Here is a 13923-nt window from a genome sequence, read left to right as displayed (position 1 = left end):
CCATGTATGGATACAAAAATCTTCATTCACTTGTACTGTTTTCAGAGCTAGCTAGGTAATATATATATGTATATATATCAATTTTATATATACACACAATCAATGAAATTAATCACTCCTCCACCTACCTAAAAAACAAAGTATAAGGTCGAGGATTTGAAAAATGAAAGAGGCTTTTGCCAACTGAATAGACGATATCTAATATTTCATGACTGAACTAAGTTTACTGTACTGCTATTATTGCTCTCATCATTTCTCCACGGAAAGATGTTCAAATTCTGTGCACTCATGATTAGCAACTCTCTTGCTGTGTTGAGTATATCTGCGCTATCTCTTTGCATTTGCTGTCGTTTGGGACATTTAAGTAAGCTGATATATGTCTCCAAATCATGAACACATGAAGGGTTCTGCATGTTGTAGAAGTCAAGGGCAAGTTCCACACCCACGTGAGCATAACACGAGCAGCTCCATGGCAACTCATATCTTCCGGCCAAAACCCTGAAATTCTCGTTAAATAAAACCCCAGGCATCTTTGTGATTGGGTCATTTACGTTCACTACTCTTAAGACTTTGACACCCAATTCCTCACAACGTTGCTTGAATGCGGCGTTCCCGACTCTCGGACCTCCAAATGAGAATACTGTGATTGGTATCTTGTGTCGGCTTGAATTCTCTTTGTCGTTCAGTCCGAGCTCGGCTATGTCGTAAGCAAGAAGAAGAGCCAGAGAGCTCCCCATGCTATGGCCTGCCAAAGTTATGCTAATTTTCTCACCTTTGTACTTGGTAAGCAGCCGCGATACCTCGGAAAGAAGCTGCTCACGGCAACTTCCCATCCCAAATTTGCTGGCGCTCTCATCCGAAGTGTACAAGCTCAGAAATCCAGCCTCTACCTGGACATCAGGCAGCGGATTATTGGGGTCGAGGCGTGCCGGTGTCAGCGAGCTCATTAGATTTGTAATCCATTCTTGGTTGGTGACTGTTCCCCGGAAAGTAATGAGTATATCTCTCCTCCCGAGCCTACGGACGGAGTCGTCGCCGGAGACCGCAACGTATCCAATCCAACGTCCGCAAGAATCACCACTTTGGATCGGAATATTGATGTCCGGAGTGGCGTAGATGTACTTGGTGACATGGTACCCGCAACTCCCCATCCCGACTTCCCGGAACATGTTCTTCTTCCCGTATTTGCAATTCAAGTAGCGTTTGGAGTTTGGGTTGAGGTCGAAAGCCTTGTAACAGGCGGCGACAAACTCGCCGTACCGGACGATCTCTTGCCGGAGAAGAGGGTGCAATGGCTCGACAAGATCTTCCCAGTCGTTGGAACCTTGAATCTCTCTCCAAAGATGGGCCAAACTCGAGCTCGTTTTGAGTGCCCTGCTTGCGACAGCAGACGATGCTACAAGAGAAGCGACAACTGAGTGTGTGGCTGACAAGGTTTCAGATTTCTTGGGCAAGAAAACCTGCCCAAAAGAATGCGACCGGGGTCTAACATTCTCGGAAAATGTAACATGGTTTGTGTTCATGTATGGGATTGACATGAAAGTAGTGGAAGCCGCCATCGTAGCTTTATGAAAGAGAAAAAGGAAGAGAGAGAGTGAGAGGTAGAGAGAGAGAGAGAGACTATGATGGATGGGGGAGGCTCTGAGATTTACATAGAGATCGAAGGAGCACGATCGGGAATATATATATAGTAGAGAGCAGAGCACAGGATTCGTGAGTAGCAGACTCTCGCAGAGAAGATCAGAAGTGAACAGGTTGAAAAAACAAAAAGGGTGATGTTGGGCAAAGATTTGACTGAGGGCCTCCGAATTCCAAAGGTTTTAATTAATGGTCGGTTGGGGTATATAAATATATTGTCGCATGCACATTTCCTGGCAATGCTGGCATTCCCTCAACAAATCACTCTGTTGCGGCTGGGGTTTAAAAAACAAAAGACGAAAAAAGAAGAAAGATTTTAAAAAATTAAAAATTAAAAATTAAAAAAAAAAAAGAAAATCGCGATTACTACATTTAATTAAAGCAAATCTAAACCTTTCTAATCAAATAAGTGGGGGTTGACTTTTCAATCTTCTTTTTCTATTTAATAGTAGGGGTGAAGAGTGAGTGAATTGATTGGATTTTTTCGTGCTGGTTACGCTTTGAAACGTAACTCTCCCCTCATCCCATACCACAGCATGTACGTATATAGCATTTGACTGCGCATATCTAACGGAATACTTTATGATCCAGCCCACGTAAACCGGTTTTAGAAATCTAACAATTAATATCGACCGATTTCATCACCTTTTGTATATCTTTCAACCAAGTCATATCGTCCTTTGAGGGCGACATAGTGTTTGTTGAAAGGGAAACGGTTAACAAACATTGATTCGGAGGGCGACACTGTGAAACTACGGCTTCTCGTCCTAGCAGTGCAAACTGTTCACGATTTTTAATAAGGTAGATTCTTTCAATTTAAATCAGAGTTAAATAAAATATTATTAATATATTAATTTTTAATATTATTATTATTTTATAATTTAAAATAATTAAATTTTTTATTATATTTTATGTGATAATTTAAAAAATTTATAATAATAATATAAGATAAGATATTTTTCAATCCAATAGCTATTTAGAATAAGATCATCTCCACGCTCTCCTAAGTATGGATCGATTGGGACAAAAATTTTGGATTCATTCTATTGATTTATTTTTATTTATAGTAGGATGCATTGTATGGATTATAACAGGTTACTATTTTGTCGGGCATCTAATTCACCTCCACATTTTGTATTTTCTTTTTTAGTTTCACCAAACTGTATTCATAAAAAAAAATAAAAAATAAAAAACTCTAGATATGAAGTTTGGTCCATCCGTTAGATATTCGATCATCCTATTCAATGATATTGGTCCATCCGCTAGAAATTTGATCATCCTATTTAATGATATTGGTCCATTCATTCGTCCGATCCCATGCATAATGTTCCAACAGCCCAATTATCGAACATGACACTACAACAAATATTAATTTTTTCCGCGAGGGAAATTGGTCGTGGCAAAAAATTATTGACGGATACATTAATGTGAAATCACATGGCCTTTTGCGATTAAGTCCATTTCATGGAAAAAATAAAAAATAAAAAAATTCTATGTTAAAGGATATAACCCATGAGGACCAAGTTTTAATTTTAGTTTTTTTCCTACTAATACAAAGTGGTGGCAAAAAATATATTTGTTAGTGATAAAAATTCCTTTTACCACTAAAGTATTTCAACCGAACTAATCTTATGGTAAAAAGCATGTTTCATTCCCACGAATGATTTTGGAGACAATTAGTGGTTGTTTGCCACCATCTTGTGTCATGGAAAAAGAATTCGTGGGGAAAATCTCAATTTGTTGTAGTGTTACATTCGACCTGAAGGATCTAGGATGAAAATTTATTGTCCCCAAACAGATTTAGCAGTACTTGAACTGATGTTCAACCATTGGAACAAACATAAATTTCTATCCGAACGTATAATAGTAGTTTGAATAGACATTTTGCCAGTATAAATGCATATATTTTAAGCGTGAAGTATTGAACTTTGTTATTAATTACTTTGTTATATTCATTTGAACGGAAAAATTCTATTCAAACTACTATTATACGTTTCGGATAGAAAATTTATGTTTGTTCCAATGGTTTGAACCATCAGTTCCAAGTACTGCTAATCTGTTTGGGGACAATAAATTTTTCATCCTAGATCCGTCAGGTCGAATGTAACACTACAACAATTGAGATTTTCCCCACGAATTCTTTTTCCATGACACAAGATGGTGGCAACAACCACTATTGTCTCCAAATTCATTCGTGGGAATGAACACTGCTTTTTACCATAAGATTAGTTCGGTCTGAAATACTTTAGTGGTAAAAGGATTTTTATCACTAACAAATATATTTTTTGCCACCACCTTTGTATTAGTTGGAAAAAAACCTAAAATTAAAACTTGGTCCTCATGGGTTATATCCTTAACATAGAATTTTTTTATTTTTTATTTTTCCATGAAATGGACCTTAATCGCAAAAGGCCATGTGATTTCACATTAATGTATCCTGTCAATAATTTTTTGCCACGACCAATTTCCCTCGCGGAAAAATTTATATTTGTTGTGTGTCTGTTCGATAATTGGGTGTTGGAAACATTATGCATGGGATCGGACGATGAATGGACCAATATCATTTAAATAGGAATGATCAAATATTCTAGCGGATGGACCAATATCACTTGAATAGGATGATCGAATATCTAACGGATCGCCTCTCACTAATCATAATATGAATCTAGCTCAATCAATGTTGAAATTCATTGTATACTTCATTGGGTCTATGTTATATGCAACGATCAGCGCCAGCATCAGAAAGAATGTTGTGCAATCAACTTGCCTGATGGCCTTGCCGCCATGATAAGGAGGAGTTGTATCATCAACCATCAACTGACGTACCTCCTCGTCAGAAAGCTCATCCTCTTAGACAATTTGCTCCATGAGCTCTTTAGTTCCATCATCTTGCTAAACCACTTCCAATGCAGGATATGTGTCGAGCTTATGAGGGATGTGAAGAATCTCAGCTATCTTGTCAGCTGAGAATGTAATACTCACCCCTCATACCATGAGGGTGAATGCCTCGTCCATGGCACCCATCTCACTGACTCACTGATAGAACTTGTACACCAGATCAAGATAGGCAACCCCTGACTAGTCACAGATGGGACCCCATCCCCTATTAGTGAATATAGATTCGAGAGTCCTGCCCTCCCAGTTGATGTTGTTGAAGTCACCAAGCTTAATGACCCTCTCATAAAGTATTGGCCAAGCTGGTTCAATGCAGTCAACGATGTTGCCTCTAATTGACCTAGCACATTTCGATTCATAAGTAAACATTATGTATAAAAACCACGAATTAAAAAAAGGATCGTTAAGATCAATAAATAGTTGAAACACTATGATACACTGGTATTTTAAGTAGATTTTGTATTCTAGTTTGTGTTCAAACGAACGGGAATGTCATTCGAACAAGAGATAGAAATTGAACTACACCAAAATCAAAACTCGGATTGGTATTCAAACTAATATAAACTTCGTTCGAACAACAATCAATATGTGAACAAGATATAACTTGAACTATGTATTATAGTCATTGTTCAAATGAATGTATTTCGTTTGAACAACAAGTAGTATGTGAAAAAGTGCATAATTGGACATGTATTCGAGTACGTGTTCAAACTAATGGAATTTTTGTTCAAACAATGAAAAGTACGTAAACAAAACATGTTTGAATGAATCTAGTCTTTGTTCAAACAACAAGCAGCATGTGAAAAAGGGGAAAGTTGAACATGTATCCAAGTTAGTGTTCAAACAACAAACAGTATGTAAACAAGACGTAACTTGAACTCTTATTTGGGTTGTTGTTTGAACTAATATAGTCTTCACTTGAACAACAAGTAGTAAGTGAATAAAAGTTCTTCCCGAACACATGATCGGATTGGTGTTCGAATGAAACCTGACCTCTTCAAACAATATAAATAGTCATAGTGGGAAATGATGTGGTTCAAAACAACATATATGGTTTGAATGGATAGAGCTTATGTTCAAACATATATTCAAACAATAAGTAATAGTTCAGACCCAATTGTTCAAGGTTTAAATGTTAAGTAATAATGTTTGGCAACTTTAAGAGTTCCAATGTTCAGAGGGGACGTTCGAACTCAGGACTCGAGAAGACATCAATAGCTGAGTCAACTAGTTCTTGAAATGAAAACCCATTATGTGAGTTCATTTGAACTGACTCCCTCATTCACATGCCCATCCACCATGTGTGGTGGCTGGAAAATAATGCATTTGCTTTGGATCCACAAATGGGATTTGAACCACATTGAAAAACAAGCTATATTAAATACAATAGCGAACAATGTACAATGTACCTTTTGGCAGCTAGGAAGCTGGTGAAGGCGACGGTGGCTAAGACGGTGGTGAATAGCATTTGATTATTCGAATGGGCGTGAGAAATAGGGATTTCAAGTATGGGTCATGTGTGCATATGGAAAGAAGGGTTCAAGTGTGCAATAACACTGGTTTTCATTGGAACAAAACGTCAACAAAGGTTGTTCGAACGTTATTTATTAGAGTTCAAATATTTTATATTGTGTTCGAACAATATAGTTTATGTTCAAATGGCAGAACATAAATCCTATTTATCTAATTCATGTACATGAATCTATTAATCTATATAATTAGTTAGCTTGTGATAAAAAATAAAGCTATCTAATATATGTTTTAGTATATTTTAAATATATATATTCTATATATATAGTACTATAAATCTATCAAACTAGCTATTATAAATCTCATTCAACTATTCAAGTTTATGTATCTTTAAATTGTAATAATATAGGAGATTATAAGAGATGTATGCTTGTATCCCATTAAACTATTTAAATCCATTGACTAAATTATTCATAACAACACAATTGTCCCAATTGTTATCATGTGCATTCCAAGTACAACTCTTGTTGAGCCGTCTCCCACAACCTTTACAAAATTATCATTGTCGACCATACCCTTACTACTTGTCCCCAATGTATAGGCATTCCCAAACATCCCCGCACCAATATTACCCAACATGTCATCCATGTCTTCACCAATGTCACCCAAGTCTGATGATTCACTGGCATTCATGTCACTTTCCTTGACTATCACCCTCTCTGTCTCATAAATGGGAACAATTACTCTTTCAAACAGGTCACCATGTAGTACCCACTATTATAGCCTTGTCAATTCCATTGACATAGAGATGTTCCTCAACCAACTTCAGATTGTGACTGTTCAAGTTTTTTACATTTTTGACATGGACATCTAATACATCTAGATGATCTACACTGCCTCTCACAAAGTCTATAATTCCACTTACCCCACCAATGGATGATCTAATCATAATGTAAGCTGTCATCACCAATGGATAAGAGTTGGATTTGCCTTGGAGACAGATTGGGTAGAGACTACAAGAGATATGTCTCCAAGGCAAATCCAAGGCAAATCCAACTCTTATCCATTGGTGATGACAGCTTACATTATGATTTTCAAGAACTTATCAATCCACATACATTAAAAAAAAAAACATACAAAATAAATTCTTCAGTGATCTTCAAACAATGAGGGTAGTTGGCCTATCCCATTTGAAATTTCATTATCTATAACGCATAGAAACTTAGTCATGTATACTCATTGCCCATGAAATTTCAGCAGCATTTCACCACAGTTCCCCAAGTATACTTGTCACATGTTGTGCTCACACTAGTAATATTGTGTGGCACACCACTACTGCATACCTGAAGAACAATTAGAGAGACGCTAACGAAAGACCATGGACATGATAATACAAAATAAGTAAATATGTCATATAGATCATGCAACTCCAAACTATTAACTCTGGACAATTCAAAAGTTAGTAGCACCCATTACCTAAAAAAACATCATGGGTGCAAATAACTCTTGAACAGTTCTAAGGGTATAGTTGACTACTATCAATCATGTGGAATAAATAGAAAATTCAGTAATTCAAACACTTTCTTCATAACTACAAGAAACCAAGACGCATATGGTATAATCTATATACTTAACTACTTAAATATTACGATAATAAAAGGATCATGATACTTTGGTAAATACGATACATACAAACAAGTATTATACAAACATGATGCCAACTAATCAAGCATTGTAATTATACCAATTATTCAATCGATACAAACATGCATTAAGCAATAGATACTATATAACAAAATAACATATGTATATACTAATTAGAAAACACTTACCTCAAAATGTATAATCTTATATTAGTAGTCCAAGTAGCAATTAAAACCTAAAACAATGAAATAGATTATAATTTAGTATCATCTACAACTAATAAACATCATAAAGTAGAATATAATTGATAAAAAAATTTTGCGGTCTAGCATTCGAACAAATATGAGATTGTTCAAACGGTGATTCATTCAGATCACTTTGCATTTGGACACTTACTAATGCGAACCATCATTAGATATGATGGTCTTTCTCTCTGTAGCTGAGAAACCAGCTGAAATTCCCCCTCTCTATCTCCTACAACAAACACTCCCACCCTAAACCTTCCCCAACTCAACACTATCTCCTTGTTAACTCTCATACTCTCTCTCTCTCTCTCTCTCTCTCTCTCTCTCTCTCTCTCTCTCTCTCTCGCGTGATCCCTCTCTCTATCACCTAACTTCCGTGAGATAGACATAAGTATGATTCTGTCTTTCTCACTCTCTTCGTGATTGTTCAAATGCTTTGTTAAATGTTCAAACCTTTAAAATAAAATAGAGAATTTCATATCCAAGTAAATGAAACTATCCAAACCTTACGTTATGACTGTTCGAACATCAATAACAAAATATTTGGGTGAATATTTTTGAGATGCGATGCATTGAGGCAGGAAACCTTCCCGCCCTAACCAATCGAGACACCTCTCAATATGGTTTCTATTTGAATGAAAACAAATACCATTTGAATTTATGTTTAACCCTGTCCAACTTCAAATGGTCTTTTGAATAGCCATTCAAACGAATATTCATATATTCAAGCATAATTACCTTGAATCAATAATTTTATTTTTCTTTGAAAGCACATTCAATCAATTACTTGAGATTTAATATATTATTATACAAAATATACTATGCAATCTATCTGTATAGTATATAATGTATATATGCTATACATTGTCTTTCTATGCATTATATAAAATTACTAAAATAAATAGTATATATATATATCATATACTATAAAGTTTTTAGATATATCATATACTGTATGCATATATAGTCATATATGTAACATACCTTTTATAACAAATTACATTTACATTAATCATGCAGTGGTATGCTTGAACGAAGATAAAGTAGTTCAAACATATATTCAAATGGTACTTTTTTCCATTCGAACAAATTTTTAAAAGAATATATACCTTTTACCTTGTTCAAATGTTAAAAGGGATCAATGCTATTTTATTTGAACGTTAGTCACCTCCGTTTGAATAGATGTGCCTTGAGCTAAAGCATCACAAATAAGCGGGATAAAGGAAAATTTTGGTGTTTGAAAAACTCAATGAATGTTTGGACTATTTAAAAATTTTATTTGAATAGATTTAGGAGCCTCAACTACCTGTTTGAATGTAACATTGGAAAATACATTCAAATTTATGACATACGATTCAAACAGCAATTGCCATGGCATAAAGCATGGGCAACTTGTACGCTAAAGCAAATTTTCAAGTTCAAATGGAAAAGTTAGAATTCGAATACTTAAATCATATATTTGGAGCTCCCATCCTTCTCACATAATCCATTTTCAATCCCTATTTTCTTGGGGCCGGGGGGAGAGAGAGAGAGAGAGAGAGAGAGAGAGAGAGAGAGAGAGTCCATTAGGATTCCTTGAAAATAGAGATTGCCAGAGAGAGAGAGGGTGAAAGAGAAACAATAAGAGGGAGAGAGGGAGAGAGGGCTACTATACTCTTAGAGACAAAGAGACCGTGTGAGATAGAGAGACAAACGGGATCCGATAGTGTCTTTTGTGCATTCCCCAAAGAATCGTCATGCAAAATATCTAGAGAGAGGTAAAAGCTTCTCTCTCTCACTTCTTGTATTTATTGTTGGTTTAATATATAAATTTATGTGATATGTGCTTGTAACATGTTACTTTATTTGATTTGTTAAGAGTGAGAGTGAGTTTTGTTTAGGAATGAGATGGATAGGAAGTGAGGGAGAGAGTTTAGTGACCTATTAGAGAGAGAGTAAGAAGTGAGAGAGAGAGTTTATTGACCTGCTAGAGAGCATAAGTCATGCATGCCATAGAGGAATTCCATGCATGGCTTATTATTCGAATGGTCGATGAGGGCTGAACCAACGGTTTGTTATATTCTAGAAACCTTAAGTGTTAGTATTCGTTTGACTGGTGAGTGTTTGAATGTACCTCCGAGTTACTGTTCGAAAGGCTAGTATGTGTTCAAATGTCTCTCTAAGGTAGTGTTCGAACACTTGGCAGTAATGCATGTTGTGGATTGATTACTTAGGATTAGTGGATGTTCAAACACTTACATTGAGAATTAGTGGATGTTGTAGATATACACTATAAGTTGTAGATTAATTACTTTGTATTTGATATTGCATGTTGGGATAAAATAATGGATGTTGGAATTAGAAAGCATGTTGAGCTTTGTAGTATATAATGATTCTATATATATGTCATTCGAGATTTATTATATTATTTGTTAGAATAATTAAGTGTGTAAAGAACAAAATTGTAGTATTTATGTTTGCACATTACATTAAAGTTAAAAAGAGAACATTAACTCTAATTAAGCAAGTAATTAAAATACTAATTATATCTTGCACAATTATAATAAAATTAAAAAAAAATACAAATGTGGATGCCATGAAGGAAAAACTAAAAGGTAATATGGAAATGATTATAATCAAAATACTATTTATAATTACTAAGATAAAAAAAAGAAAAAAAAAAGTACTAGTTATAATTAGTCCAGGAAGTATAAATGTTATAAAATTATAACTAGACAATTATGAACATAGTATAAGTGTTAATTCATGATTAAAAAAAAAAAAAAAAAACACCATTCCCCTAATTTTATCATAATTTAGAAGACTAGCTAGTTAGAATTAGTTAATCAAATAAATACTAATTATACTGAGTCAAGGAAGTAACAACTAGTTATAAAAATTATAATTAGAATAAAATAAAAAAGATGCAATTGTTAGTCCATGACAAAAATAAATAACTGCTATAACATACTGTTTTTATAACTACAATTAGATTATGTACTACTTCTAATTAGTTAATAACATCAAGACACTAGTTTTAATTACTCAAACAAATAGAATACCGGTTATTACAATTACAATTAGAATAAGATAAAAAAACAATACAAATATTAATCTATGAAAAAAAACCATAAAATACAAGTGTTATGTAATATGAGTAAGCATGGATGGGCGGTCACAATAAATTAAATATGAAAGAAATGTGCCAAAGATAAAGGGGCACGCTATTCTTATTCTACACCTCCCAGTTAGAAGATTTGAACTTGCACCTAATCATGGTTTGAGTCATGAATTTTTTGTCTATTTCAAAAATAGATAAATTGTCTCAAATCAACATTAACGATAATGTCTTGGAAACGGTTTGACAAGACAGTTAGATTCATTGCTCTGCACACATAATGATGTCAGATGAAAGTCTAGTTCCATATGATTTTATTTATAAATCTTAAATGAGGTTTTTCTTCCCTCCCGATTCACTTAAAGAATCAAACTAAACAATTATATGCCAAAATTGCCCAACATGTCCCGAGGTTGGAGAGATTGTGCAATGCAGTAACAATGAAAGTTCCCATTTCGTCAAAATAATTCTCTGCTCATTTTCTGCATTACTAGAAGGTTGTATAGACTTATTATCATTTGTCTTACACAAGATGTCTGATAATCAGTTCATATAGACTTTCGATCCTAAAGAGAATAAATAGAGAATTATTTTTAAAGAACTGAGGAGTTTTCATTTTTACTACCCTGCACATTCTCCCGAACCTCGACAAGTGAATTAGCAATGGAATTTGGACATTTGTGCAGATTTTCCATTTGATCTTTACAAGACTGGAAGTCTGTATAAACTTATTATTATCCATCTTACAAGGTTACAAGATAGCTAATAATAAGTTTGTACTAGCTTCCTGTCTTGCACAAGTTTTACCAAAGGATGATTTTGAAGAAATGCCTAGATTTCATTGTTACTTTAGTATACAGTCTCTTGAAGCTTAACAAGTGAAGTAATGATAAAAGGTACACATTGCTTAAGATAATTCTTCGTTTATTCTCTCCATGATTGGAATCTTGTATAAACTAATTATAGTCCACCTTACAACTTTACAAGATAGCTAATAATAAATCTATACTGGCTTCCTATCTTGTAGATATTCAAATGGAGAATTATCTTGAAAAAATGTGTGGCTTCCATTGTTACTTTACTACACAGTCTCTTAGACCTCAATAAATGCAATAACAATGAAAGGACAGTATTTAAAGTTTGAGAACTAATGGCTTAACAATTTGGGCATATGAACATTTAGATCGATTTTTTAAATTACTTAGGTGGAAATAGAAACATCATTTAAAAATAAGCAAAGTCATATGGTACAGAACACGACTTTTGTTGCAATGTTGTGGAGCCAGTATACCAGGAAGTACATTATTTCATTCTATTAAGTCCATCCATTTAAATTTTCTTTTATACCATCAATCTAATTTTGTTTATTATTGGAGTCTTCTCATTCAAATTCAACAACAAGAGAAGCTATAGAGGGACTTAGTCGTTCAGGGTGAAGAAATGCTTCAAGAGATGCGAGTGAAATGTTCCAACATTTTATGCCTCTAGTTCTTTCACACATTTTGTAATTTTTTTCAATATTTTGCATCATGACCTAACTTAAGAGTTTGATTGTAATTTCATAACATTTTCATGAAAAATTGTTTGATTATATATTATGTTTGAATTTCAAGTTTACTGCCAACTATTGGAATGAAACTTCTTTTGTTCGAACAGGTAGCTTATTTTATGTTTGGAATGTTGTACTCACTATTCAAACTGTATAGCATTAAGATATGAAGTTCAAATGGTTACGATGTTACTTTGAATTATAAGTTGTCATCCCATTCAAATGCTTACCTTTTTTATTCAGATAAACCCTCTTCTATTCAAAGATAAGGATTTTGACCACAATAATATTCGAGCCATGACATAAATTGTTTAAACCATATACAGTTGCAATATTTGAGTAGATCACATATATCGTCAAATGCACATTTGAACGATTATAACAAAATATTCGAATCCTAATTACTCCTATTGGAATAGCAATAGTGTTACCCTTTTATGTTTGAATAAAAGGGTAAAACATCCAAACCATTTATGGTCACATCGTTTGAATGTTCCATCACCCTTATTTGAACATCAATTGAATTAGAAACTTTCTTATTTGAATAAATTGAATTACAATTTGAATGGTAACTGCATACCTTCAAACCTTATATGATCTCAACAATCAAACGCAAATCAATCTTATTCAAATGGGCATGTCTTTAATATTCGAAAGACCTACCATCCCCTTTGAATGTTTCTCAACCCATTCAAATGTAACTAAAGTGTTCGAATACCGCCCTCATATTGTAACAATTCAAGCAATATTTTATATTCTAATAAAAGTCGGTCGTTCGAATGGTTTTTAGAGACAAAATTCTTTTGCCCCAAATTTTCTTTTTCCTTCGAACAGGTCTAGCAAGTTTTGCTCCAAAAGATATTTTTTTGGAACGATTATTTTTTTCTTGTCCTAGAATGTCTTTCATGAAAACCTTTTTGGGACGAAAGTTTTTCATGTCAAATTGTCTTTTGGGGTGAAAAGTTTTGTCCAAAAAGAGGGTTCTTGTTGTAGTGTAGCCATAAACTAAATTAGTTTGATGTGATATTTTAGATTGTAAAATTATTTATATTATAAAATAGATTTAACAAATTCTATAAAACTACGTCAATTTATAAATTTATTTTTGTGTAATATTTTTATATCTATAGGTCTACTTTTCTTAAACGAGTACTCTTACTATTTAAAAAGTTACTAATTAGTCTGTAGGGTTAGGGTTCAATCTCTTAATGGAAAATACTAGCATATGAGTTGGCTAATACGTCACATTCAATAAGACAGATATAAACTGTATATCCTTTTCACTAGCGTATGAGTTGGCTAATACATCACATTCAATAAGACAAAACATATGGCTCTCTAGTATATCCTTTTCTCCAGCATTTGTATATCCATACATTATTAAA

The 13923-nt window shown here is 33.9% G+C and overlaps 1 protein-coding gene across 1 annotated transcript; it reads right to left on the bottom strand.

The window, feature by feature from the left end:
- Positions 1-206: 206 nt before the first annotated feature.
- LOC122301743 (galactolipase DONGLE, chloroplastic-like) lies at positions 207-1568 on the bottom strand. Its single transcript, XM_043113128.1, has one exon. It carries the CDS (start codon positions 1557-1559, stop codon positions 207-209), a length of 1353 nt encoding a protein of 450 aa, XP_042969062.1. The 5' UTR covers positions 1560-1568.
- Positions 1569-13923: the final 12355 nt, after the last annotated feature.

Source organism: Carya illinoinensis, chromosome 2, assembly GCF_018687715.1.
Source record: "Carya illinoinensis cultivar Pawnee chromosome 2, C.illinoinensisPawnee_v1, whole genome shotgun sequence".
Lineage (NCBI taxonomy): Eukaryota > Viridiplantae > Streptophyta > Magnoliopsida > Fagales > Juglandaceae > Carya > Carya illinoinensis.
The sequence above is the reverse complement of the archived record's forward strand: the minus strand, read 5'-3'. Positions and strand labels throughout refer to the sequence as shown.